The 26,554-nt window shown below is 45.0% G+C and overlaps 2 protein-coding genes across 8 annotated transcripts in view; one reads left to right on the top strand and one right to left on the bottom strand.

Moving 5' to 3' along the window:
• Positions 1-1,310: 1,310 nt before the first annotated feature.
• Positions 1,311-23,213, bottom strand: RABL2B (RAB, member of RAS oncogene family like 2B). 2 transcript variants are annotated; one of them, XM_073652605.1, is made up of 9 exons: positions 22,998-23,213; positions 20,713-20,914; positions 12,933-12,962; positions 11,532-11,611; positions 11,119-11,198; positions 10,498-10,609; positions 5,425-5,522; positions 5,179-5,262; positions 1,311-1,761 (listed from the first exon to the last, which is right to left on the bottom strand). In XM_073652605.1, exons 2-9 carry the CDS (start codon positions 20,817-20,819, stop codon positions 1,681-1,683), a joined length of 672 nt encoding a protein of 223 aa, XP_073508706.1. In that variant the 5' UTR covers positions 20,820-20,914; positions 22,998-23,213; the 3' UTR covers positions 1,311-1,680. The 2 variants fall into 2 exon arrangements, with proteins under 2 accessions (XP_073508706.1, XP_073508705.1); XM_073652604.1 differs by having other exon boundaries at positions 22,977-23,209.
• NME6 (NME/NM23 nucleoside diphosphate kinase 6) overlaps positions 23,156-26,554 on the top strand; it is a 36,481-nt gene continuing 33,082 nt past the window's right edge. For all 6 annotated transcript variants that reach the window (XM_073652616.1, XM_073652611.1, XM_073652613.1 and 3 more), the window contains exon 1: positions 23,156-23,336. The gene's annotated coding sequence lies outside the window, so the exon portion shown is untranslated. The remainder of the gene's footprint in view (positions 23,337-26,554) is intronic.

Genomic DNA, 26,554 nt, shown 5'->3' with positions numbered 1-26,554 from the left:
TTTCTCATTTTGCCTTATATATACACAAGTCATTATACAGGAAAGAATGTTTCCTAACATTTTTTTTCCTGTAAAATCCATTTTATCTTCAGGTTTGTATGTTTTGTCACTCTGTAAAATTGGTGTAATACTCTGACAACATTGTTCCCAACAGCAACCTGGGAGTCAGAGATGTGTCTTGGCGTCTTCCCCATTTGAGTGCCGTTTCCATCCATTTCAGTGATTTTCCTGCCCGCTAGCCTTCATGTTAGAGTCTTCAGGAAAAATGCTAGAGTTTCTCATTGACGTCCATTATACTCGCTACTCGAATCGAGCCTGTCCGAGCATCCAACCTACTCAATTCAAGTGCTCAAGTGTTTTAGTGCGTAGTCATCACTACAAAAGTGTATTTTTTAAATGTAGCATTTGTTACACCCCTTCAGGGAATTGAACCTGCGATAGCTTTTATTACATATGCAGCAATACTGTATATAATACATACAGCAAAAGTCATGGTCTCCTATGAATAGCAGCCACGGGCTAGCCTTCACAAGAGTGCTGTAATGACATGAATCGGCATGGTCTTCAGCAGATCCCTGGCTGTCGCGGCAACCCATTGGTACCCCGCCATCATGTCGCCTGAGCGCTGATAGGCTGTTAGAATGGCACGCTGTAAATGCCACTCTCAGACTAACAGCGTCATCTAAAAAAGATTCACAGCGGCAGGAGACACTTGGATCCAAACACATATGTTCAAAGTCAGGGAGCCGGTGTATGACGTACCAATAGTTCACATGTCGGTAAAGGGGGTTAATGACATTCAGCTCTTCTACATCTATCTAGTACAGCCTGATTTAGCTGTTTCAATACATTGTTTCTGAAGCTACAATAAATAGTGTCATTATGCATCAGCGAAAGACAAGAATCCAAACCTTCATGCAAAGAGGTCACCTAATCCTCTAGATATTAGCAATAAAGTATTAAGTTGCATTAACCCCTTTAATTTAATTCCTATGAAAGTGATCCACTAACCTGGTGTAGTTGTGCTTAGTGCTCACTTGAGCCGCTCAGGTAATTTGGATAGCTGCAGCCAACGACTCCTTCCCATAATGGTATAAGCCCATTCAGTGGTCCTTCATATAGTCCGATTCCTTGGAGCTGCTGTCGGACACTAGTGGGATGAACTGTGGCTTTCCAGGAGGACAGCAGAGGTCAGGAAATACCATGTGTTGCATGCACACACTACCACTTACAGGTATCTGACAGCAGCGCCAAAGAAGCGGACCATATCAAAAACCACTGCATGGGCAGAATACCAAAGAGACACAAGGTTATGAATAATAATTTAATAAGATGCCTAAAGACCTAATAAATGCAGATACAATAGCAAATACAGAAATCAGATAACGCGTCGGTGTCTGAAAACTCCAAAGTGTTACATTCTAATGTGATCACATTGTAGGTTATCGAGCAGATTGTCGTGTCATTGGTATAATGCAAGTCTAATGTCATCAGCAGCTACCGCTGCTCACAGGAGGTAAAGTGACCAAGCTTCATAGTATTTGGCTCCAGTTGTCTATTATGTCTCCTATTATTAATCCATATATCATTGTAACAGAAAACTGCAGGAGGCTCAGTTTCCTCGGATTCTCATAAATAAGTGATAAAAAAAAAAAGTCTGCTTCAAAACTGTTGTTAAACTCAAACAGTTTTTGGTGACTCCGTGCCCTCGGATATTTCCTCTTTATCGGATGCATCTTCAGGCTTCTCCAGCTCAAAGTTCTGTACAGAAAACAGATGTTCAGTTTAGGATCATATAAAAGAAACTCAGCAAAATAGACTCCATATACACATAGCCTTACTGTACTCTGTACTAGGTTTAGGAGTTTTGGAGGTGTTTTTGGATAGTTTTTGCACAATTTCTACTCCAAAAGTCCTAAGGAAACACACACTTTATTAAAAAGGAACTTGCTAGCCGATTCCTGCTACCTGAACCACAGACAGTGTGAATCAGATCAGCTGCAGAATTACAGGTATGTTTTCCTCTGAAAAAACTTTGTGTTTAAAAGGAATCTGTTAGTAGGATCTATCCTCTTAACCAGTGTATATGGACATGTAGGTCATAGGAAGGCGAATAAAATGATACCTTGAGGTCTGTGAGCCAATGTCTGGTTCCAGATAAATCCACATTTTTTTCTTATATATAAATAACCTGTTAAAAACTAAGGGCCAGACCCAGATCTCCCAGAGCTTATTGTAAATGAAAGGGGGCATTACCAGTGTGAGACATGTAATGACTAACAGTCTGCTCTCTTGATCTACATGTCTCACACTGGTAACTCAATCTTTCATTTAAAATAAGTTCTGGAGGAAAATTCTCATGCATATAAGCAATGCGGCCCATAGATGTTAATAGTTCATTTACACATTGAGAAAAATGTGGGTTTCTCTGGAATAAGACATTGGATCGCAGATATCAAAGTATCATTTTATTCAAATTTCTATTACCTACATGCCCATATAGATGGCGTAGGAGGGTCGATCCTACAGACGACCTTTAAGAGAATAGAATTGAAAGTGCCACCAGGAACGGGGTGACTAGTCCAAGAGGCAGGTCCTCAGCAGCTTCTTCCACCCCCTCCCCGAATTACAGGTCTAGGGAGAGAAGTCAATCTAGCTCAGTGGGCAGACACCTGCCTCTTGGACTAGTCATCTCATCCCCGGCTGCTTCTTCAATTATTATATTCTGTAGAGCTTCAGAGTAAAACATAGATGTTTGTAATACACAAGCTGGCCTCTGATTCATGGTTCAGGCACCATGAATGTGCGGATGTTTCCTTTAACCCCTATCTGACATGGGGTGTATTAATACTTATCTGCGTCCTGGGTCTATTGGACCAGATACATATTAATAAGCCCTGGAGATTGCAGGGGCTGTGGGGATGCGATCGCCGCAGGGTGTCAGCTGATTGTCAAAGCTGACACCCGGTACTATGTGCAAGGAGTAGTGCCGCACCGCTCCCTGCACATTAACCCCCGAAATGCTGCGATCGAAGTCGATCGCAGCATTCCGGGAGCAAGGGGAGGTAAGTGCCGCTTACTTACCTCGTCTCCGGCATCCCGCTCTGTCTGTGCAGGGTCCCGGTAGTTGTTATGGTGACCCGATGTCGTCATTACGACATCCGGGTCACCAAACAGCAGAAAGTTACTTTGATCATGCGCAGTGCGCGATCAAAGTAACTTCTGCCTGTGCAGCGCTGACAGGCTGTATAGCATAGAGATGATGCTGCTGCATCTCTATGCTATACAGGCGATCAGGTTGCAAAAAATTGAAAGTCCCATAGTGGGACAAAGTGTTACTTTTTTTTACTTCATCAGAAAGTGAAAAGAAAAAAAAATGATGAAAAAAAAAATATAAAAATATACTGTACCCATAAATATTATTATGAAAAAAAATCAAAATAATAAAAGTACACATATTTGGTATCGCCGTATGACCTGACCTATAAAACTGTCCCACTAGTTAACCCCTTTAGTGAACACAGAAAAAAAAACAAAAAAAAACAAAACGATGCTTTATCTTCATACCGCCAAACAAAAAGTGGAATAAAATGCGATCAAAAAGATGAATGTAAAAAAAAAAAAATGGTACCGCTGAAAACGTCCTCTTGTCCTGCAAAAAACAAGCCACCATACAACTCTATCAGCCGAAAAATAAAAAAGTTATAGCTCTCAGAATAAAGAGATACAAAAAAAATTTATTTTTTCTATAAAATAGTTTTTATTGTGTAAAAGCGCCAAAACCTTAAAAAAAAAAAAATTATATAAATGTGGTACCGCTGTAAACATACTGACCTGAAGAATAAAGCTACCATATCAATTTCACCATAAGTGGAACGAAATAAAAAAAAAATAAAAAAAAAAACACACACACACACAGACACAACACAATTCCTGAACTGTTGGTTTTTGTTTATTCTGCCTCCCAAATTCAGAACAGAAAAATGTCATGTGCCCGAAAATGGTACCAATAAAAACGTCAACTTGTCCCGCAAAAAACAAGCCGTCGCATGACTTGGTCGGCCGAAATACGGAAAAATTATAGCTCTCAAAATATGGCAAAGCAAAAACTAGCCTTTGCAAAAAAAAAAAAAAAAAAAAAAAAGTTTTTTTTTTTTTTTTAGTGTGTGACAGCTGTCAATCATAAAAACCCGATATGAATCTGGTATCTCTGTAGTCGCACCGACCAAAAGAATAAAGTCGTCTAACCACTTATACCGCACGAGGAACGGCGTAAAAAATAAACTCTAGGGTTAGGGTTGTGCTAGGATTATGGTCAGGGCTGTGGAGTTGGTAAGCCAAACCTCCGACTCCTCAATTTCCATGACACCGACTTCACGACTCCGACTCCCTCATACATGGCTCATGTTTAAGTGATAAATTTACTGTAGCACAGATTAGTGTTGAGTGCAAGTGCTCGCTACTTGAGTTTGCATCCATCAGGTATGCACTGAGTATCGCGGGTGCTCGAAAACATGCTCGAGTCTCCGCCCCATATGTTTCACGGCTGTTATACAGCCAAAAAACCTCGTGGGGATTGCCTGCCATGCACGAGCGATCCTCGCATGTTTTTTTTTTTGGGTTAAACGTGAAACATGTGGGGCGGGGACTCGAGCACCCGTGATACTTGGTGCATACCAGAGTACCTGATGCAAACTCAAGTAGCGAGCACTTGCATTCAAGACTAATGACAACTTATTCAATATGATGACCTATTGTTATCAAATTATGTGTCGTACCTCTGGGTTCAAAATGTTCACTATACCCCTTGATAAAATCCTTGAGGGGTCTAGTTTCCAAAATGGGGTCACTTGTGGGGGGTTTCCACTAGGCACATCAGCGGCTCTCCAAACGCAACATGGCGTCCACTCTCAATTCCAGCCAATTTTGCGTTCAAATAGTCACACGGTGCTCCCACCCCACCATCCACTGCAGGAATGTAAGTATGTACTCGACTATAAGCCGAGGGGGGCTTTTTCAGCATAAAAAATGTGCTGAAAAAGTCGGCTTATACATGAATATATACGGTAATTTGTGAAATTAGCAAAGAAGATAGCAGTGTGTGTTAAACAAAAATGTACACACATGCCCAAGCAATTGTGGTAGCATAGAATACATTAATACATTGGTGGCCTATACCTCTAACTCCCGCATCACTTCATCCAAGAAGTCCCTGGAATTCTGCTTGTACGATACAGCTAGCCTTATAGCATCTGAAAATAGCTGCATAGTGAAAGAAAGAGCGTAAAATATTTATTGGTGTCATAGGTGGTACAAAACTGCACTCAAATTAAATCTGATCCTTGATACATCCAATAAAAATTCTAAGGAAAGATAAAAAGATGAAAAAATAAAATCAAAACCACCATATATTTTGTATATTACCTTTACTACATTGGTGCCATCAGCGGCAGAAACAAAGTAAAATGGCAGGCTATGCTTCTTGGCAAAATTAAAGCCCTTCTGTGTCACTCGTTGATCAGCTGGAATGAAAAAGTGACAATATTGATTATCAGCACGAACAAGTAGTGGACGTCAATACAATAAGGTGTTAATAGGGACAGAATTGCAGAGGTGTAAAATAGACGGAGCGATTGTTCACTCTTCAGAGTCCGGCTCTGCCTCTTTGCTCAGGTCTTCGTTTACATGCTGAAGCAGTGACGTCACATCTACAGGGTAACTGCTGCAGACAATCATTGGTCTCGGCTGTTCGGGCCATCAATACTGATAGAACTCCTGGGCCCAGTGATTGGCTGCAGTGGATATGAACACTGTAGATGTGACATCACTGCTGCAGCCTGTAAACAAACAGCAGCGCACCGGCGGAGATGCAGCGCCAGACCCAAGTAGGGCAAGATTCATTTTTCTCATTTTAAACCTTTGCAACCCTATGGTACAGTAACATTTTAAAAAGGGACACCCCCTTTAACAGCATTTCTACTTTGCTGAATCAACGTATATTTGTTCAGTGAAGAGGAGGGAGAAAATGCATTTGATACTTCTGCACCAATAATAGGTACCAGATTGTAGAGCTTTATACAATGAACCATGAGCAATCATTTCTGCCTTTCATCCCTTTATGCTCAAGATCTACAGAGTCCAAGAGGTTGAATTTCTACAGATCATAAGTGACATCATCCTTTCAATATACTAACATTCTGTAAAAATAAGTTAAAGGGGTTTTCCAATGAACAAAAGTTAATTTTAATCAATAGATCTTGGAATAATAACAATTTCCACAATTGGATGCGTTTAAATAAAATGTTCCTGTGCTGAGATAATCTTATAAATGTGTCCCTGCTGTGTACTGTGTAATGGCTGTGTCTGACCATACAGGAACATGGTCCGATCATACTACAGCTGCTGGGCAGGGGAAAGAAGTATACATACATTACAGCAGTGATTTTCAACCAGTGTTCCGCGGCACACTAGTGTGCCGCGACACATGGTCGGGTGTGCCGCGGGGAAAGTTCCCCAAACTATGGTGCCCCCTGTGTTTTGTTTCCCGGCAATGCGCTCGATGCGCAGTCACGCCTTCTTACAATGTAGGAGACGTGTACAATAACACATGCGCAAGCTTTGAACCTCGCGCGACTTAATGACGTCACCGAGGCCGGCGCGTCATCCTGAGAGCGGAGAGACTCTCGCATTTGCCCGCCGCCAAGGTAATGCCCGCCAATAATGCTGACTATATGAGCTTTTGCCTGAGTATATGAACTGTTGGCAGAATACTCAGCATATGAGCTGGTACTTTTAGTACTCCAGCAGTATACTGCATATAACAATGAGAAATGTAAAATGAGAAATACTATAGTCATGAGGCTGGAGTACTACAAGTACCAGCTCATATTCTGAGTATATGAGCTGGCACTTGTACTCTGGCCTCATGGCCATAGTACTTCTCATTGTACCCCTTTATATTGCAGTATATGAGCCACATAATAATCAGCACCATATACTGTGGCGCTGTACAGTGCACATCACCACAGTATATGATGCTGATAATCATGTGCTCATATACGTGGGACTGTATTTATGAGGTTACATGGGATTGAATATATGAGGGGGTTATCCTTTTTTATTTCACTTTTTTAAAATAAATAATTTATTGAAAGGACCTCTGCCAGGCATATTTCACTCTTGAGGGCTAAAAAAGTAGCTCTTGTGGTGGTAAGAAGCTGATTTAAAACCCCCAAGAGTGAACTCCGTGAGAGTTGTATGTATGGAATAATAAATGATATTAGTACCGTTCTTCAGCAGTCATGTCCTGCTTCAATTGACTCTAGTGGCGTAGCACTTGGCAGCCGGCTCTATTCTACTTATAGAGAAAGCTGAGTGCTACGTCACTAGTGTCAATTCAAGCAGGAAATGCAGACCGTAGTAATATAAGTTATTATCACACACATACAGCTCTCGCGAAGTTCACTCTTGGGGGGTTTAAATCAGCTTCTTGTCACCACGAGAGCTGCTTTTTAAGCCCTCAGGAATGAAATATGCCTAGCAGAGGTCCTTTAAGTGTGGCAGATAATGTAATACTCTTCTATTTTAGTGTGTGGCTGCGCACACTATCTCAGCAGTGATGGAGAAGTATTGGAGAATGGAAAAGGCAAATGCCGAACAGGACCCTGGACACAATTCTAACCCAAATGAAGGCCCTAGTAGGAGAGTTCGACAAAAGAAAAAAGACAAGACGGTGAGCTCAAGGCAATACAGTGAAAGCTATCTTTCATTTGGATTTACTTCCACTGGGGATGCGACAGCACCAACACCACTGTGCTTGGTGTGTGGTGAGAAGCTTTCCAATAGCGCTATGGTGCCAAGCAAACTTAAACGCCATCTCCAAACGAAACACCCTTCCGTTCAAAATAAACCGATGGAGTATTTTGTACGCTTACGTACAAACAATGAGAAAGGGGCAACTTTTTTGAGAAAAAGCACAAAGGTAAATGAGAGAGCCCTCAAAGCTAGCTACCTTGTTGCTGAACTCATAGCTAAATCAAAAAAGTCCCACTGTGGCAGAAACATTAATACTACCAGCTTGTAAAGCTATTGTAAATGAGATGCTTGGCCCTGAAGCAGCTAAAGAGATAGCTAAAGTGCCTCTCTCTGATAACACAATTGCCAGACGGATTGATGACTTGTCTGCGGACATTGAAACAGTTGTTTTGGAAAAGGTGCGCATCAGTAAGAAATTTGCCTTGCAACTTGATGAGTCGACGGATATCAGTGGACATTGTCAGTTGTTGGCCAATGTGCGTTTTGTGGATGGTGAAGCCATTAGAGAAAACTTCCTATTTTGCAAGGCACTGACAGAAAAATCAACAGGAGAGGCAATATTCCAAGTCACATCGGAATATCTTGATAAAAGTGGACTTACATGGGAAAACTGCACAGGTGTCTGCACTGATGGAGCCGCAGCCATGGTCGGGCGCATCAAAGGCTTTGTAAGTAGGGTTAAAGAAAGAAACCCAGATGTTCTTGCTACCCACTGTTTCTTGCACCGTGAGGCCCTCGTTGCAAAGACCTTACCAGCAGATCTAGCTACTTTGTTGGATGATGTTGTGCGCATAGTGAACTTTGTGAAGACGCGACCTTTGAGATGTCGCTTATTTGCGTCTTTGTGTACAGAAATGGGAGCGGAACATAAAATCTTATTGCTCCACACGGAGGTCAGGTGGCTGTCACGCGGTAAAGTGCTGGCCCGTGTGTATGAGTTGCGAGAGGAACTTAAAATATTTCTTACAAACGAGAGGTCCGATTATTCAAAGCTGCTTGCAAGTGATGAGTGGTGTGCAAAGCTGGCTGATATATTGCAATATCTGAATGAACTAAACACAAGGATGCAAGGTCGAAATGAAAACCTGCTTACAAGCACTGATAAAATGAATGGATTCCGTTTAAAGGTGCAGCTCTGGCAACAACATGTGCAGGGTGGCAACCTTCAGATGTTCCCACTCACCGAGAAACTGCATGATGACAATACTGCTGCAATGTGCAAAGCGATTGACAGACATTTGAAAACTCTTGAGGAGAAGTTATCGTTCTATTTCTCTTCAGCCTTCACAGAATGCCTTGACTGGGTTAGGGACCCATACAGCTCATTATCCGTTGCTGGAAAGGACATGACTTTAAAGGAGCAAGAGGAACTCGTTGAACTAAAGCAAGATTGCGGTTTAAAGCTAAAGTTTGCTGATCTTCCTTTGGACAGTTTTTGGTTATCTGTTGCCAAGGAGTTCCCCATTCTGGCCAACAAAGCTATTTTGACATTGCTCCCATTTTCAACCACATATCTATGTGAGCTGGGCTTCTCAAGCTTGACTGCGATAAAAACTAAAAACAGGGAGAAACTGAGAACTGTTGAGGAAGAGCTTTGTGTGTGTCTTTCCACCATTCCTGCCAGGATATCCCTTTTGTGTTTATCGAAACAGGCCCAGGTTTCACACTGAGTGAGTAAAATAAATTTAGAATCTATATTATTAACTATATGTATAATATGACTGTTTTAGTGTCATTTTGTGCTATTTTGGTTGGTGGTGTGCCCCAGGATTTTCTAAGTATAAAAAGTGTGCCGCGGCTCAAAAAAGGTTGAAAATCACTGCATTACAGCACGGGATCGCAGGTGATTCTTTTTGTGAAGTAAAGCATTTCTCCGCTTGTTTTTAAACAATGTTTTACCTCACAGAAAGAATTAGCTGCAATCTTCTGCTGTCCTGTCTGTATACTCTTTTGCTTCCTCCCCTGCCCCGGAGATGTGGTATTCCTGTACGGTCAGACACAGCCATTACACAGTACACAGCAGGGGCACATTTATAAGATTATCTCAGCGCAGGAACATTTTATTTAAATATATTCAATTGTGGAAATTATTATTATTCCAAGATCTATTGATTAAAATGAACTTTTACTCATGGGAAAACCCCTTTAAACTCTTTAATAGAGTATACCCATTGCCAAGAAGGAAATAACTGCTTCCAAGTCCTGGCCACCAGAAGCGAAGCTACGAGAACAGCTGAGCAATGCTGGCTGTGTAACTCCCATTAAAATGAACGCAGCTGCAGAAGAAGCGTAGCAATATGAGTGACCCTGTTGGAGTAACTCCTGAGTTGTGGTAACATAGTAGAAAGCTGTTCTACGCAGTTTATGTAACCTCCATTTATCTTTATGGAAGTTAAGACAACAGCAGAGCGCAGCTGTGTTCAACGGGTTTCGTAGCCATTTCTGGGGGCCGAGAGCTAAAAGTAATTATTTCCATCTTGACATGTAAGGCAAGAACGGGAATACTCCTTTAATCATTGGTCCTCTTAGTAAGTTTAGTTTAATTGTGGGAGAGGATCTTGGGGCTTCTACATCATGAGGACCCATAGAGACTTCTAATACCATAGCGCGATCTCTGTTATGATTATTGTTATACTCTTTTATAGTTCTCACTTTCCAAAACTAAAAACGGAATTGCCTCACCGTCAATCTTGTTTGCCACAACAATACAGGGGATTTCTGGCCGGTACTCCCTCAGTTCCTGGTACCAGTTAGACAGGTTTTTATATGTAACTTTTCGCTGCACATCAAACACCTTAAAAAAACAAACAAACAATAATGTCAAGAGACCAATAAGGCCATGCACACACACGTTGTGTATTTGGTCAGTATTTTACATCATAGGAAAAGTATAATAGAAACACGTCACCACTTCTGTATTTCTCACCCACTCCTGGTTTTGGCTTACAAATACTGATGTAAAATACTGACCAAATACTGAATGTGTGATTGTAGCCCAAGGGTGTTCTCCCTATAATAGTAGAAATCAGTAAATAAAATTCTTAAAAGCATGCAATACAATTTAGAATTTTCCTATTAAAATACATGTCTGTATAAAACAGAAAGGAAGAATTATTACTGCGCCCCAATCATTCAGGGGTCTTGGCCGGATGCGTGATAATATTACAGCGCAGTGGTGGCCATAATGACTCTCACAGATTTCACCAAATCAGATACAAGACACCTGAACAAACGGCTTGACAGTAGGTCAATTTCAAGAAGTGCGTGGTAGTGTTAAAGCCATGTGTGATCGGTGATCCATACCATGATACAAGCATGAGCCTTGTGGTAATAGGAGGCATGCATGCTCTGGAATCTCTCCTGCCCGGCTGTATCCCAGAAATCTGAAACACACAAGAAGAAGAAGATCTGCTGATGGAGCTTTAGACAAGATTTCCCACAGCGGCGCTTGGCTGTTTGTCAGCCCCATAGACATCCAATAGGGTACGATGCTTGAGTGCTGCTCCTCCTTACTGCAGAAGGGCAGCGAGGAAGAGCAGAGTCTCGGGACGCCTGTTCTAGCATATAATGGGGATCCCAGTGCGCATACATTTATCACCGGTCCTGTGGATAGAGGAGAAATCTCATTTCTTAGAAAACGCATTTAATGAAAATTAATACAGGTTCTATATCATTAACCAATTGTGCTCTGAGTAAGATTCTTGGGCGTTACTCACCAACCAGGATGGTCTTATCATCCACAGTAGTGGTATATTTATACAGGGTCAGAGCAAAAGTTGAAAGCTGCTGAGGACGACTGAGAAAGGTTAAGGCTTCAACACATAGACATCTGATAAATACATCATGAAACAAACATTATGCAAGTATTCAAAGGAGTCCTGAGATATATATATTTTGCATCTCTTTAGTTCTATTTTACACACATGTATATATTGTAAGGCAGCGGAGTCTTCCGCCAGTGAATTTAACTAGACAGTGACCCAGGCAAGTTAAATAAAACGTCCTCTATTGTCCAAATACTGCACACATGAAAATCGTTCACCTCGGGAACACGTAAATAAAGTCCAGTGCCGCTGGCACTTGCATCCTCGTGAGGTTCTCGAGCGCTATCAGGTTTACCCACATCGCTGGCTCTGGTCTGTGATAGTTTTACATAGCCAGGCATAAGTCCACAGCACCTTCAGCTGTGCTACATGTGAAATCCAAACACAAACTGACACACCCACACCTTAACTGCAGGTTTAAATGAAAGCCGTGGCCACGGGCCCCTTTTAAGACCCGGACTGGAGGGAGATCCGTCCCACTACCATCCTACAGATCTCTCCAAAAATAAAAGCCCAAGACAGGCTTTCCTAAACCCACACTTCCTTTTATTTTGCAAGGTAACCACAGATGTGGCTGTGATTACCATGCACTTTAGAGGTGCTTCTAAGCACATTCTGGGGGATATATACAGTACAGACCAAAAGTTTGGACACACCTTCTCATTTAAAGATTTTTCTGTATTTTCATGACTTTGAAAATTGTACATTCACACTGAAGGCATCAAAACTATGAATTAACACATGTGGAATTATATACTTAACAAAAAAGTGTGAAACAACTGAAAATATATGCCTACGGCTTCTGGTGACGTCACATCAGAGCTGAAGAGAAACCACTGCTCTGTCGCTCAGTTGACGGGTTGCAATTGCCGATGTCATGCTGATTGACAACAGGCTCCCTGATGCCTAACTGCGGAGATACAGTTGTCAATCAGCATGACGTCGGCAGGCATGTCTGTTGACAGAGCAGCCCAGAAGGGCAGCTCTGTTCACGTGAGGTCAAATGAAACAGCAGAATCACCGGCAGAAGTGCTCTGTGACCGCTGTGAGCTGGTGACGTGTACAGCAGGCAGGTGGTTAGCTACTACTTGCCTACCAGTTCTTTGCCAACACCCCCCACCACACACAATGACACCCACTAGGATTAGATTCCCATGTTTTGTTCTCTTCACACAGAGCCAATGCCTGGTGATCACCATACCAAAGACAGGTCTATAGTAGTCTATGGCTAATCAATCATTACATGTTACATTATATTGTGAATGAAGGAAAGACACCATGCATAAAGGATACAATCCATCCATTAGGAAACGTTCCATCAATCTGTAATCACAACATGGAATAAAGTATGAGAATATGTGGTTTTATCTATACCATCATTTTCTTCATTTTTAGGTTTTTAGATTAAAGCACCACTCCAGAGTTTTTGTTTTGTTTTGTTTTTGGGTGGAGGGGGGTTGGAAGAGGGTGAGGAGCATGGTGGGTTGATGGCACTAATCCCTGCCCCTAGGCTTATACTTACCAACTGCCATCTCTCTCTTTTATCGGCGCCGCTCTAGTCTGTCTTCTGCTGGATCGCTGCAGTGTTTGCTGGGTGATCCGGAAGTCACTACTCAATTTAAGTCTACGAGAGCCAGAATGAGGGTCTCAGACTTACATTAAGAGCTTGTGACCATTACCCCTGACTTACGGTTGCAGTCACAAACTGGCAGAGCAGGACCGGAGCAGCGTGGGAAGAGGTGAAGACAGCCGCTGTTAAGTATATTACTGGGGCAGAGAACTTACTTTTTGACATCACTGCAGTGCTGAAATTCTTTTTAAAAAAATAAACAAGAAACAAACCCACGCCCCCCACAAATTTTAGGTAATGAAATCCCTAATGTTTGAACACAAGTGCGGTGGGTGGTCCTACTAGTGAGTGACAGCCATCTCTGCATACAGAGTCATAATGGAATGGCAGTTAATCACTGAGTAGGACCACCCACTGGACACACCAGGGATTTCAATGAATAAAACAAAAGTTTTACTGAAAGTTTTCCCAGAGAAATGTATATCAAGCTGATCTGCTCCTCCCACTGTATAATATACTGCCTGCAGATCAGAAGTCATTTTCTACATGACAGGCATCACATCCGAGATTCAGCCCGGCAGAACTACATCAGCACGGATCTGGAATATAGAGGCTTTAATGCACCAGTCTAAAGGACGCCAAGGCTCCGAATGTGATCTGACCATCCGCCAAAATCAGAACTGGACACAGCATAGTCACTTTCCATAGGGTTCCTCTACTCTGTCCAAACAGGATCTGGCCCGGTTATTCGCTTCTGCACAGAGACATTTGTTCTCATCATTGGGGTCATCCATACGTCAAACTGCCAGCTGTGCCAGCAGTCTCTGTGCATGGACCATGACACATGAAAGTGTGAATGCAGCTTTAGGCCTCAGATGTCTGGGGTTATTTTGTGTACGAGAATATTTTTATCAAGTAACAAAATAAAAACTAACTATTAAAGGGGTTGTCCACTACTTTCACATTGATGCCCTATCCATAGGATAGGGCATCAATGTATGATCGGCCGGGGTCCTGCACGCGGCACCCCTGCCGATCAGCTGTCATCGGTGCTGTCGCCTGCTGGAAGTCCTTACCTGCGGTGCTTGGCCGTCAAGTTGTAGTGGCCGGCCCTTGTTACTGCACATCCGCCTCCCATTCAATTGAATAGGAGGCAGATGTGCAGTACCCCGCGGCGGCCGCTACAGATGGACGGCCAAGCACCGTAGGGAAGCACTTCCAGACACATTGACTTTCCTTGGGTCTAGAAACTGGGATGTTTTTATGGACATGTGAACAGCACCATAAACTATACTGGTAACCTGCTCTATCCAGGAAAACACTGATAGGAGTTTGTGAAGCACGGACGTCTGAATGAAGGCTCTCTGTGTAGACCATAATAATGGACCCTCATGTGCAATATCTTCCCTGCTCGCATATTTCCCCAATTACATTCTGATTTTCACAATCATCCCACACCTCCTCGATTTAATGACTCAAGAGTCATTACAATTCATTCTTCAGTAGTGTTGAGCATTCCGATACTGTAATATCGGGTATCGGCCGATATTCGCGGTATCGGAATTCCGATACTTTTACAATATCGGATACCGGAATCGGAAGTTCCCATAATGCCTGCGCTCTGCAGTGTCTGTGAAGGATGACAAGTTGGATGGCAGCGCGATCCAGCCTGTCATCCCAGCGGGGGAGAATTCTCCTGATTGTTTAAAAGCCGGCGGGCGGTATAAAGCCGCCGGCTTTTAAACAATCACACAGCCCCATACTGCTTCCCCGCAGCCTCCCACCCCGATCCTCCGCTCCCCTCGCCACCTCCCATCCCGATCGTAAGTTAGGACCGGGCGGGGAGCGCAGCTCCAAGGAGCGGGGAGTGAAGGACCCGGGCGGGGAAGCCGGCAGTGAAAAGACTTCACCGCCGGCTTTCCCGTTCTGTGCTGCGCTTTCCCGCCGGTTATTTCAAATGAACAGCTGAGGTATCAGGTGATGCCGATCAGCTGTTCATTTGAAGTCGCCGCGTTGCCCTCAGAGGGTTCATGTGAGTTCATGCTTGACTGCATGAACTCACATGAACTTTCCCACGGCCGCACAGGTCAGCCTCACCTCCCAGACCATCAGCCCGTCATGATTAGTGTGTGTGCGGGGTGTGTGCGCGATGTTTGTGCGGGTGTGCGCGGTGTCTGTGCGATGTGTGCGGGTGTGTGCGGTGTGTGTGCGTGCAGGCAGACATAGGCCGATGTGACACTACTACTCCCATCGGCCTATGTCTGTCCCCCGTCCACTCCTGCCAGCAGGATCAGCTCGATGGGAGCAGTAGTTCCCATCAGACTGATCCTGCTATTTAAATTGCCCTACTGTGTCCCCAATAAATTTTAAATACATGTCATTGGTGGCCAGTGGTTACCTAAAAGAAATTAGTTCATACATTACCTGTCCCCGCCGATCGCCACCTAAAATAAAGTAAAAAATAAAAAACTACACCTATACTCACCTAGACACCTAATTCCCCGAAGCCATCGATCTCCTGTAATAAAATATAAAATAATAAACCACAACCTTATCCTTACCCCTCCGTAGCAGTCCATGAGTGTCCCATGAAGATCTCCAGTTCAGAGCAGCCACATAGAATGTGACCGCTCTGAACCGCTGCCGCCGCTAGAATGACGGGGCCGTAAGGGTTCACCGGAGTTCAGGCAGCGCTGCTCCGGTTAGCTCCTTTACGGCCCTGCTGTATCGTGAGAAATTCCCACGGTACAGCAGTGCCGTAAAGGAGGTCTCCGGAGCTGCACTGCCTGAATGCACTCCGGTGACCTCAGTCAGTGGCTCCCGCTGCCGGGAGCGGACGTGTTCCCGGCAGCGTGAGCTTACAGCAGCCATGCACAGCTGTCACCATCTCCAGATGTGACAGCTGTGCATGGGAGATCAGCGCAGGAACGTGGACAGGTAACTATTATTTTTAGTAAACTAAGAATTAAATAAAATTGTGTGTTTTATTTCAAATAAATTATTTTTTTCTGGGTGTAGTGTGTTTTTTCTTTTTAACACTTTGTAGGTTAGTAATGGGGGTGTCTTATAGACGCCCATCATTACTAACCTGGGCTTCATGGCAGCTGGCGCTGACATGAACCCCACCACTATTACCCCCTGCCACCGCACCAGGGCAGCGTGGAAGAGCGAGGCTAAGTGCCAGAGTTGGCGCATCCTATGGATGCGCCATTTCTGGGGCGGCTGACGACTGGTGTTTCTAGCCTGGGAGGGGGCCAATATTCATGGCACCCTTCCTGGGCTATTAATATCAGCCCCCAGCTGTCTGCCTAGCCTTTGCTAGCTATTAAAATAGGGGGGACCCCACGTCATTTTTTTTGGGGGGGTCCCCCATTTTAATAGCTAGTAAAGGCTAGGTATTCAGCTGGGGGCTGATATTAGTAGCCTGGGAAGCTCCGTGGGTTTTACCCCCTTCCCAGGCTTCAAACATCTGCCCCAGCCGTCTGCTTAACCTCCGCTAGAGACTAAAATTATGGGGGATCCCACGCTATTTTTTTTTAAAATAAATCCATTATTTTAACACTAAATGACATTTGAGGAGTTAATAAAGATGCAGTCCCTAAATTATTATTTATTTTTTAATTAATTTTTCCCAAAACTTTTGACGTGGGCTTCGCCATATTTTTGTATGCCAGCCAGGTACAGCATCCAGCTTCTATGAACGCGCCATTTTCCGGGGCGGCTGCGGACTGCAATTTTCAGCGGGGGGCAGAAAGCTTGGGCCTCCCTGCGCTGCAGATTCCATCCCCCAGCTGCCTAGTTGTACCTGGCTGGACACAAAAATAGGGAGAAGCTCCACGTTTTTTTTTTTTTAATTATTTCATGAAATTCATGGAATAATTAAGAAAAAAAGGGCTTCCCTATATTGTTGTGTCCAACCAGGTACAAATAGGCAGCTGGTGGTTGGGGGCAGCCCGTTCCTGCCTGCTGTACCTGGCTGGACCCAAATATAGTGCAAAGCCCCACGTCAATTTTTTTTTAATTATTTCAGGAAATTCATGAAATAATTAAAAAAAAATTATGTGGGGCTTCGCCCTATATTTGTGTCCAGTCAGGTACAGCAGGCAGGAACGGGCTGCCCCCAACCACCAGCTGCCTATTTGTACCTAGCCGGACACAACAATATAGGGAAGCCCTTTTTTTCTTAATTATTCCATGAATTTCATGAAATAATTAAAAATTAAAATACGTGGGGCTTCGCCCTATTTTTGTGTCCAGCCAGGTACAACAAGGCAGCTGGGGGCTGGAATCCGCAGCGCAGGGAGGCCCAAGCTTTCTGGGCCCCACCCGCTGCAAATTGCAGTCCGCAGCCGCCCCGGAAAATGGCGCGTTCATAGAAGCGCCATCTTCTGGCGCTGTACCCAACTCATCCAGGGCCCTGGTGCGGTGGCTCACTGGGTAATAAAGGGGTTAAGGCCAGCTTGGCATTATCAGCTGGCCCTAAGCCCGAAATTCATGGGGTCACGCCAATATTAGACATGACCACCATGAATTTCTAGTAAAGTATTTAAAAAAAACACAAACACCCAGAAAAAAGTCCTTTAATTGAAATAAAGACACAATTCTTTATTGTTCTAAATTAAACCATACTTACCATCACGCCCATTCCAGCTGAAGCCAACGATCTCCTGCAATAAAAGTAAAATAATAAAGCAACCTCATCCTTACCTTTCCATGGTTCCCAGGACAGCTTCAGCTCTGCTACATCGAGATGACAGGCTGGACCGCAGCAGAACGCTGCCATCTAGCCTGTCATCCCGCAGACACTGAGAAGCGCAGGCATGCTTGCGCTCCTCAGTGTCTCGCTGTGACGGCATCCAGATGAGCCGAGGTCATGTCCAATGAACTCAGCTCACCTCATGCACGTCACTGACAGCGTGGGAAAATTCTCCTGCACTCAGCGCTTCAGCGTGAGAATTTTCCCACGCTGTCAGTGACGTGCATGAGGTGCGCCGAGTTCATTGGACATGACCTCACCTCATGCACGTCACTGACAGCGTGGGAAAATTCTCACGCTGAAGCGCTGAGTGCAGGAGAATTCTCCCACGCTGTCAGTGACGTACATGAGGTGAGCCGAGTTCATTGTCGGCTCATCTGGATGCCGTCACAGCCAGACACTGAGGAGTGGAAGTATGCCTGCGCTTCTCAGTGTCTGCGGGATGACAGGCTGGATGGCAGCGTTCTGCTGCGGTCCAGCCTGTCATCTCGATGTAGCAGAGCTGGAGCCGTCGTGGGAGCCATGGAAAGGTAAGGATGAGGTTGCTTTATTATTTTTCTTTTATTGCAGGAGATCGTTGGCTTCAGCTGGAATGGGCGTGATGGTAAGTATGGTTTAATTTAGAACAATAAAGAATTGTGTGTTTATTTCAATTAAAGGACTTTTTTCTGGGTGTTTGTGTTTTTTTTAAATACTTTACTAGAAATTCATGGTGGTCATGTCTAATATTGGCGTGACCCCATGAATTTCGGGCTTAGGGCCAGCTGATAATGCCAAGCTGGCCTTAACCCCTTTATTACCCAGTGAGCCACCGCACCAGGGCCCTGGATGAGTTGGGTACAGCGCCAGAAGATGGCGCTTCTATGAACGCGCCATTTTCCGGGGCGGCTGCGGACTGCAATTTGCAGCGGGTGGGGCCCAGAAAGCTTGGGCCTCCCTGCGCTGCAGATTCCAGCCCCCAGCTGCCTAGTTGTACCTGGCTGGACACAAAAATAGGGCGAAGCTCCACGTTTTTTTTTTTTTTTTTAAATTCATGAAATTCATGGAATAATTAAGAAAAAAAGGGCTTCCCTATATTGTTGTGTCCGGCTAGGTACAAATAGGCAGCTGGTGGTTGGGGGCAGCCCGTTCCTGCCTGCTGTACCTGACTGGACACAAATATAGGGCGAAGCCCCACATCAATTTTTTTAATTATTTCATGAATTTGCCTGTCATCTCGATGTAGCAGAGCTGAAGCTGTCGTGGGAACCATGGAAAGGTAAGGATGAGGTTGCTTTATTATTTTACTTTTATTGCAGGAGATCGTTGGCTTCAGCTGGAATGGGCGTGATGGTAAGTATGGTTTAATTTAGAACAATAAAGAATTGTGTCTTTATTTCAATTAAAGGACTTTATTCTGGGTGTTTGTGTTTTCTTTTAACTTTGACTATGGGGTTAGTAATGGGGGTGTCTTATAGACGCCTCTCCATTACTAACCTGGGCTTGATGTCAGCTGGCATTATAAGCTGACATCAACCCCAACCCTATTACCCCCTGCCACCGCACCAGGGCAGCGTGGAAGAGCGAGGCTAAGTGCCAGAATTGGCGCATCCTATGGATGCGCCATTTCTGGGGCGGCTGACGGCTGGTGTTTCTAGCCTGGGAGGGGGCCAATATTCATGGCTCCCTTCCTGGGCTATTAATATCAGCCCCCAGCTGTCTGCCTAGCCTTTGCTAGCTATTAAATTAGGGGGGACCCCACGTCATTTTTTTGGGGGGGTTCCCCCATTTTAATAGCTAGTAAAGGCTAGGTATTCAGCTGGGGGCTGATATTAGTAGCCTGGGAAGCTCCGTGGGTATTACCCCCTTCCCAGGCTTCAAACATTTGCCCCAGCTGTCTGCTTAACCTCCGCTAGAGCCTAAAATTAAGGGGAACCCCACGCCAATTTTTTTTTAAATAAATCCTTTATTTTAACACTAAATGACAAGTACAGTAAGCAACACTGTCACTGTACTTCATATATATATGACTGACATGTTTCTATCTATCTAATCTATGTATGATTCTCTATTCTTTCTATTCTAAATTGTCGGGTACAGATGCTGAATTGCCGGCCGGCTTTTTTAAAGAGACGGTGCATGAAAACACTATTATTTTTTTAAATAAATCCTTTACACTAAATGACAAGTACAGTAAGCAACACTGTCACTGTACTTCATATATATATGACTGACATGTTTCTATCTATCTAATCTATGTATGATTCTCTATTCTTTCTATTCTAAATTGTCGGGTACCGCTGCTGAATTGCCGGCCGGCTTTTTTAAAGAGACGGTGCACGAAAACACTAATATTTTTTTTAATAAATCCTTTACACTAAATGACAAGTACAGTAAGCAACACTGTCACTGTACTTCATATATATGTGACTGACATGTTTCTATCTATCTAATCTATGTGTGAAGCTCTATTCTTTCTGTTGTAAATTGTCGGGTACCGGTGTATGCCGCTGATGAATTGCCGGCTTTTCATGTCATTCTACATTATTCTTAGTTGTTTTACTTCATGTAGAATTAACTTACAAGGAAAGAAAGGGTTTATTTTCATTCCGATATTTGTGTCCCATTGACTTGCATTGGTTTCCGGTATCGGAATCGGCGATATCCGATACTTTTTGGGTATCGGCCCGATCCAATCCGATACGATATTTCCTGATATCGGAAGGTATCGCTCAACACTATTCTTCAGTTTTCCAGAAACTACTCACTTTGACTTTCCTACCGCGCTGTCCCCAAGACAGATTATTTTGACATTTTCATCTGCGTCATATTTCTCTTGGTCGACCTCAGTGACTCCCTGATCATCTCCAGCCATAGCGATGACGTGAGCCTCAAACTGTACAGGCACCAGATCAACAGCCAAACATGACAGTATACGGGCGGCGACTGTGCTCACTTTGATGGCTCCTCCTGTAGAGTAAAAAGCATTTTAAAAAGGAATCTATCAGCACAGAATGACTGTTCAAACCAAGTACAGGCGCTCTGTGCATCATGGTGGGGTCAGTCATTTATATCTTCCCATCTATGTCGGCCCTTCTTTGCCCTATGAAGCCGGAGCGGTCATAGAATAATGAGGTGGAGATTGTGGGAAGACAAGCAGGTGGGACGGTGAATATAATGTTTGGCCTCGATGTGATGCAGAGCGACGAGACTTAGTTTAAACAGCCGTTCTGTTAAACAGTAAGAGATTACCATAGCAACAATAGACCATCACATCCTCTGACAGGACAGACTTATCAAGCGGCTCCTGGTAACCTCAACCTACATGAGGCTTCCTCACTAGTAAATCACAGCTTCAGATACAGGCGACGCCACGGCCCCCTACAACGTGACACAGAATACCTGGGGGGGATATGATGTGAAAGGAAAAAAGTCCACTCCAACTGTGGCAATATTCTCGCTGAAGGAGTAAAGCACATCCATTGGAGGTAATGGGGACTTCTACAAGAGTACACAGAATCAAAATAAGGGACAAAGACCCCCAGCCCCATTATGTCCCTCTATAATGTCTGATTAGGGGAGTGGGCATCAGAATGGCCGCAGCATTACTCAACTCACCATAAGATTCAACAATCACCATAGTATGTAGAAATGGAAGGGACACCACAGCTGTAAGCGGCCATCACTGCCATACAGTCAGGAAACTGCGGCTGTAAGCGGCCATCACCGCCATACAGTCAGGAAACTGCGGCTGTAAGCGGCCATCACCGCCATACAGTCAGGAAACTGCAGCTGTAAGCGGCCATCACTGCCATAGTCAGGAAACTGCGGCTGTAACCAGGCCATCACCGCCATACAGTCAGGAAACTGCGGCTGTAACCAGGCCATCACCGCCATACAGTCAGGAAACTGCAGCTGTAACCAGGCCATCACCGCCATACAGTCAGGAAACTGCAGCTGTAACCAGGCCATCACCGCCATACAGTCAGGAAACTGCAGCTGTAAGCGGCCATCACCGCCATACAGTCAGGAAACTGCGGCTGTAAGCGGCCATCACCGCCATACAGTCAGGAAACTGCGGCTGTAAGCGGCCATCACTGCCATAGTCAGGAAACTGCGGCTGTAACCAGGCCATCACCGCCATACAGTCAGGAAACTGCGGCTGTAACCAGGCCATCACCGCCATACAGTCAGGAAACTGCGGCTGTAACCAGGCCATCACCGCCATACAGTCAGGAAACTGCAGCTGTAACCAGGCCATCACCGCCATACAGTCAGGAAACTGCAGCTGTAACCAGGCCATCACCGCCATACAGTCAGGAAACTGCAGCTGTAAGCGGCCATCACCGCCATACAGTCAGGACACTGCGACTGTAACCAGGCCATCACCGCCATACAGTCAGGACACAGCGGCTGTAACCAGGCCATCACCGCCATACAGTCAGGACACAGCGGCTGTAACCAGGCCATCACCGCCATACAGTTAGGACACCATGGCTGTAACCAGGTCATCACCGCCATACAGTCAGGAAACTGCAGCTGTAAGCGGCCATCACCGCCATACAGTCAGGAAACCGCGGCTGTAACCAGGCCATCACCGCCATATAGTTAGGACACCGCGGCTGTAACCAGGCCACCACACAGCCGGAAACTGCGGCTGTAAGCGGCCATCACCGCCATACAGTCAGGACATCGCGGCTGTAGCTGGCCATCACCATCATACAGTCAGGACACTGCGGTTGTAGCCAGGCCATCACCGCCATACAGTCAGGACACCGCGGCTGTAACCAGGCCATCACCGCCATAGTGAGGACACCGCGGCTGTAACCAGGCCATCACCGCCATACAGTCAGGACACCGCAGCTGTAGCCGGGGCATCACCACTGTACCCTGCAGGGTACCCACTATACTAATCACCTAAGAGATAGCCAGATTTCTACATTATACTAACACGAGGTGAACCTGGTTCGGTGATGGACACATGCTGATCCTGCACAGCCAGAATCATTAGCTAATCAGCCTGGACACTCACCCACTCCCCAGTGCCACCGACCTGCCTCCGCTTCCCTGTGCTTAGCAACCGATGCTCCCGGCGACTATTAGCTGTCCGCGCATGCGCTTCTATCCACCTCCCACGCTACACGCTTTGCATTTTCTAGAAGTTTAATTCCTCTCCTTGTGCGCACAGCTATAATGTCTTCCGTACTCCGCAGTTGTGTGCGTTTAGTCTATAGACTACAACAAAATGGCGTCCACTATGGGCAGTGCCGACCTCTAGGTGAAGCACTGATGCCGCAGCCAGACACGCGTCCGTGGCGCTCTAATCACCCGGTGGACTGAAGTTGTGCAAGGACGCGTCCTGCGTTACCATAGAGAAGTCGGTGTGTGACAGGTGAGGAGCGGACGTAACACGAGTCCTGGCACATTTATTCAGCATGGCCGCCCTGATACGGCTCACATAGACCGGCCTGCAGGGTGCGCTGTAACCACGTGCCTCCACAGGTCTCTCCCCGGCTGTGTCATTAGCCCACCAGCACTGCCTCTGGTTACTGGCCAAGTGTCTGGACTCAGAAGCCAAGTAAATAACCCATTATAAAGAATTGGATCTGAAAGAATTATGTAAGATCTCATCCAACCCCTTATGATCCACATCATGGCTGCAGCCTACCACACTGGTCATTTTCATATTGGTGTGTAACCATGCCCATCCACAAGTTTGTGGCATGTCCTCATTTGAATGAATGGGACTGGTTTGCATTACCAGAAACCTGAGGGCATCAGTGCTCTTGGCTCTGTCTGAAATCTGTCATGGGCTTCCAAAACTGTATTGGCCTCCTAATATATACAGGTGCATCTCACTAAATTAGAATATCACCAACAAGTTAATTTATTTCAGTTTTTCAATACAAAAAGTGAAACTCATATATTATATAGAGTGATCTATTTCAGGTGTTTATTTCTGTTAATGTTGGTGATAATGGCTTACAGCCAATGAAAACACAAAAGTCATTATCTCAGTAAATTAGAATACTTTATAACAGCTTGAAAAATGTTTTTAAAATCTGAAATGTTGGCCTACTGAAATGTATGTTCAGTAAATGCCCTCAATACTTGGTCGGGGGTCCTTTTGCATCAATTACTGCATCAATGCGGCGTGGCATGGAGGCGATCAGCCTGTGGCACTGCTGAGGTGTTATGGAAGCCCAGGTTGCTTTGATAGCAGCCTTCAGCTCATCTGCATTGTTGGGTCTGGTGTCTCATCTTCCTCTTGACAATACCCCATAGATTCTCTATGGGGTTAAGGTCAGGCGAGTCTGCTGGCCAATCAAGCATAGTGATACTGTTGTTTTTAAACTAGGTATTGGTACTTTTGGCAGTGTGGACAGGTGCCACGTCCTGCTGGAGAATGAGATTTCCATCTCCAAAAAGCTTGTCGGCAGAGGGAAGCATGAAGTGCTCTAAAATTTCCTGGTAGACGGCTGCGCTGACTTTGGTTTTGATAAAACACAGTGGCCCAACACCAGCAGATGACATGGCTCCCCAAACCATCACTGATTGTGGAAACTTCACACTAGACCTCTAGCAGCTTGGATTGCGTGCCTCTCCACGCTTCCTCTAGACTCTGGGATCTTGATTTCCAAATGAAAATTGGAACTCTGGGACCTTGTGGAGTGTTTCAATGATTGCCTTCTGGACATCTGTCAAGTCAGCAGTCTTTCCCATGATTGTGGAGCCTACTGAAACAGACTAAGGGACTTTTTTAAACGCTTAGGAAGCCTTTGCAGGTGTTTTTTGTTAATTATTTTAATTTACTGAGAAAATGACTTTTGTGTTTTCATTGGCTGTAATCCATAATCATCAACATTAACAGAAATAAACACTTGAAATAGATCACTCTGTTTATAATGACTCTATATAATATGAGTTCCACTTTTTGTATTGAAGAACTGAAATAAATAACTTTTTGATGATATTCTAATTTAGTGAGATGCACCTGTATATATTGCCTATCAGATGTCAGAGGACTGCTAATCACATACAAGCAGGGCCGGCGTCAGCATCCGGGCAAGTGCCGGGGCCCTGAGCAGGCAGGGGGCCCACTCACCGTCGGGCACCCCGGGGCACTATGGGACCCGTAAGCGGTGCGGTGCCACCCCCCCCCAAGCTTGCTCAGGCCCCAGCACAATACTTACCTCTCCCCTTCATCCGCAGCAGCTCCGGTCTCTTCCGCGGCTGCTGCACTGTGAGGTCTCAGGTCAGAGGGTGCGGTGACGTCTTTACACCGCGCTTTCTCCTGAGCCGTCACAGGCAGCGCAGAGCGGGAAGACGCCAGTGCGGGTGAGGGGTCCGTGGCAGCCCTCTTTTTTTTTTTTTTTTTTTAATGTATGGAGTCATGGGGCATTATATGGTGGGGGGGGGGGGGCAAGTGACATCCTGCATGGGGCATTATATGGGGGGGGACAAGTGACATCCTGCATGGGGCATTATATGGAGGGGGGGAGGTGACATCCTGCATGGGGCAATATATAGGGGGGGAGAGGTGACATCCTGCATGGGGTATTATATGGGGGGAGAGGTGACATCCTGCATGGGGCATTATATAGGGGGGAGAGGTGACATCCTGCATGGGGCATTATATGGGGGAGAGGTGACATGCTGTATGGGGCATTTTATGATTGGGGGGAACAAGTGACATCCTGCATGGGGCATTATATGGGGGGAACAAGTGACATCCTGCATGGGGCATTATATGGGGTGGACAAGTGACATCCTGCATGGGGCATTATATGGGAGGGAGAGGTGACATCCTGCATGGGGCATTATATGGGGGGAGGACAAGTGACATCCTGCATGGGGCATTATATGTGGGGGAGAGGTGACATCCTGCATGGGGCATTATATGTGGGGGAGAGGGGACATCCTGCATGGGGCATTATATAGGGGGGAGAGGTGACATCCTGCATGGGGCATTATATGGGGGGGGGGGGGGAGAGGTGACATCCTGCATGGGGCATTATATGGGGGGGGGTTACATCCTGCATGGGGCATTATATGGGGGCCAGTATTCTGTATAGAGCATTATATGGGGGCCAGTATCCTGTATGGAGCGTTATATGGGGGCCAGTATTCTGTATAGAGCATTATATGGGGGCCAGTATCCTGTATGGAGCGTTATATGGGGACCAGTATCCTGTATGGAGCGTTATGTGGGGCCCAAAATACTGTATGGAGGACTATACTGTCCGGTCTGCACTGTGCGTTGAGAGAATTCGCCAGTTTCTGAGCTATTGTAGAATTTACAATAGATATCACTCATGTAATGTAAGAAGTGAAATCTTTGTCATTGCACTATATATATACAGGGTGGTCCAAAAGTAGGTGGACAGAAAATAGTAACATTTATTTTGATTTATATATAAAATTATATTTACTAACACAAGCATAACATTGTCAATTACATTTTATTCTGAACAATAATACAAAAGCCCTTAAATTTTATCAACGCAGGTGCTCAAACTGTTTTCCATTACAATTTGCACAGCTTTGAAGTCTGCCTCTTACGCTTCAACAAACTTTTTTGCACAAGTCTCTTTAGGTATTAATTTCTTG

The sequence above is a fragment of the Phyllobates terribilis genome, unplaced genomic scaffold (genome assembly GCF_046119375.1).
Source record: "Phyllobates terribilis strain yellow unplaced genomic scaffold, ASM4611937v1 Scaffold_11__3_contigs__length_659146591, whole genome shotgun sequence".
NCBI lineage: Eukaryota > Metazoa > Chordata > Amphibia > Anura > Dendrobatidae > Phyllobates > Phyllobates terribilis.
Note: the sequence above shows the minus strand (reverse complement) of the source record. Positions and strands in the feature narration are given on the sequence as shown.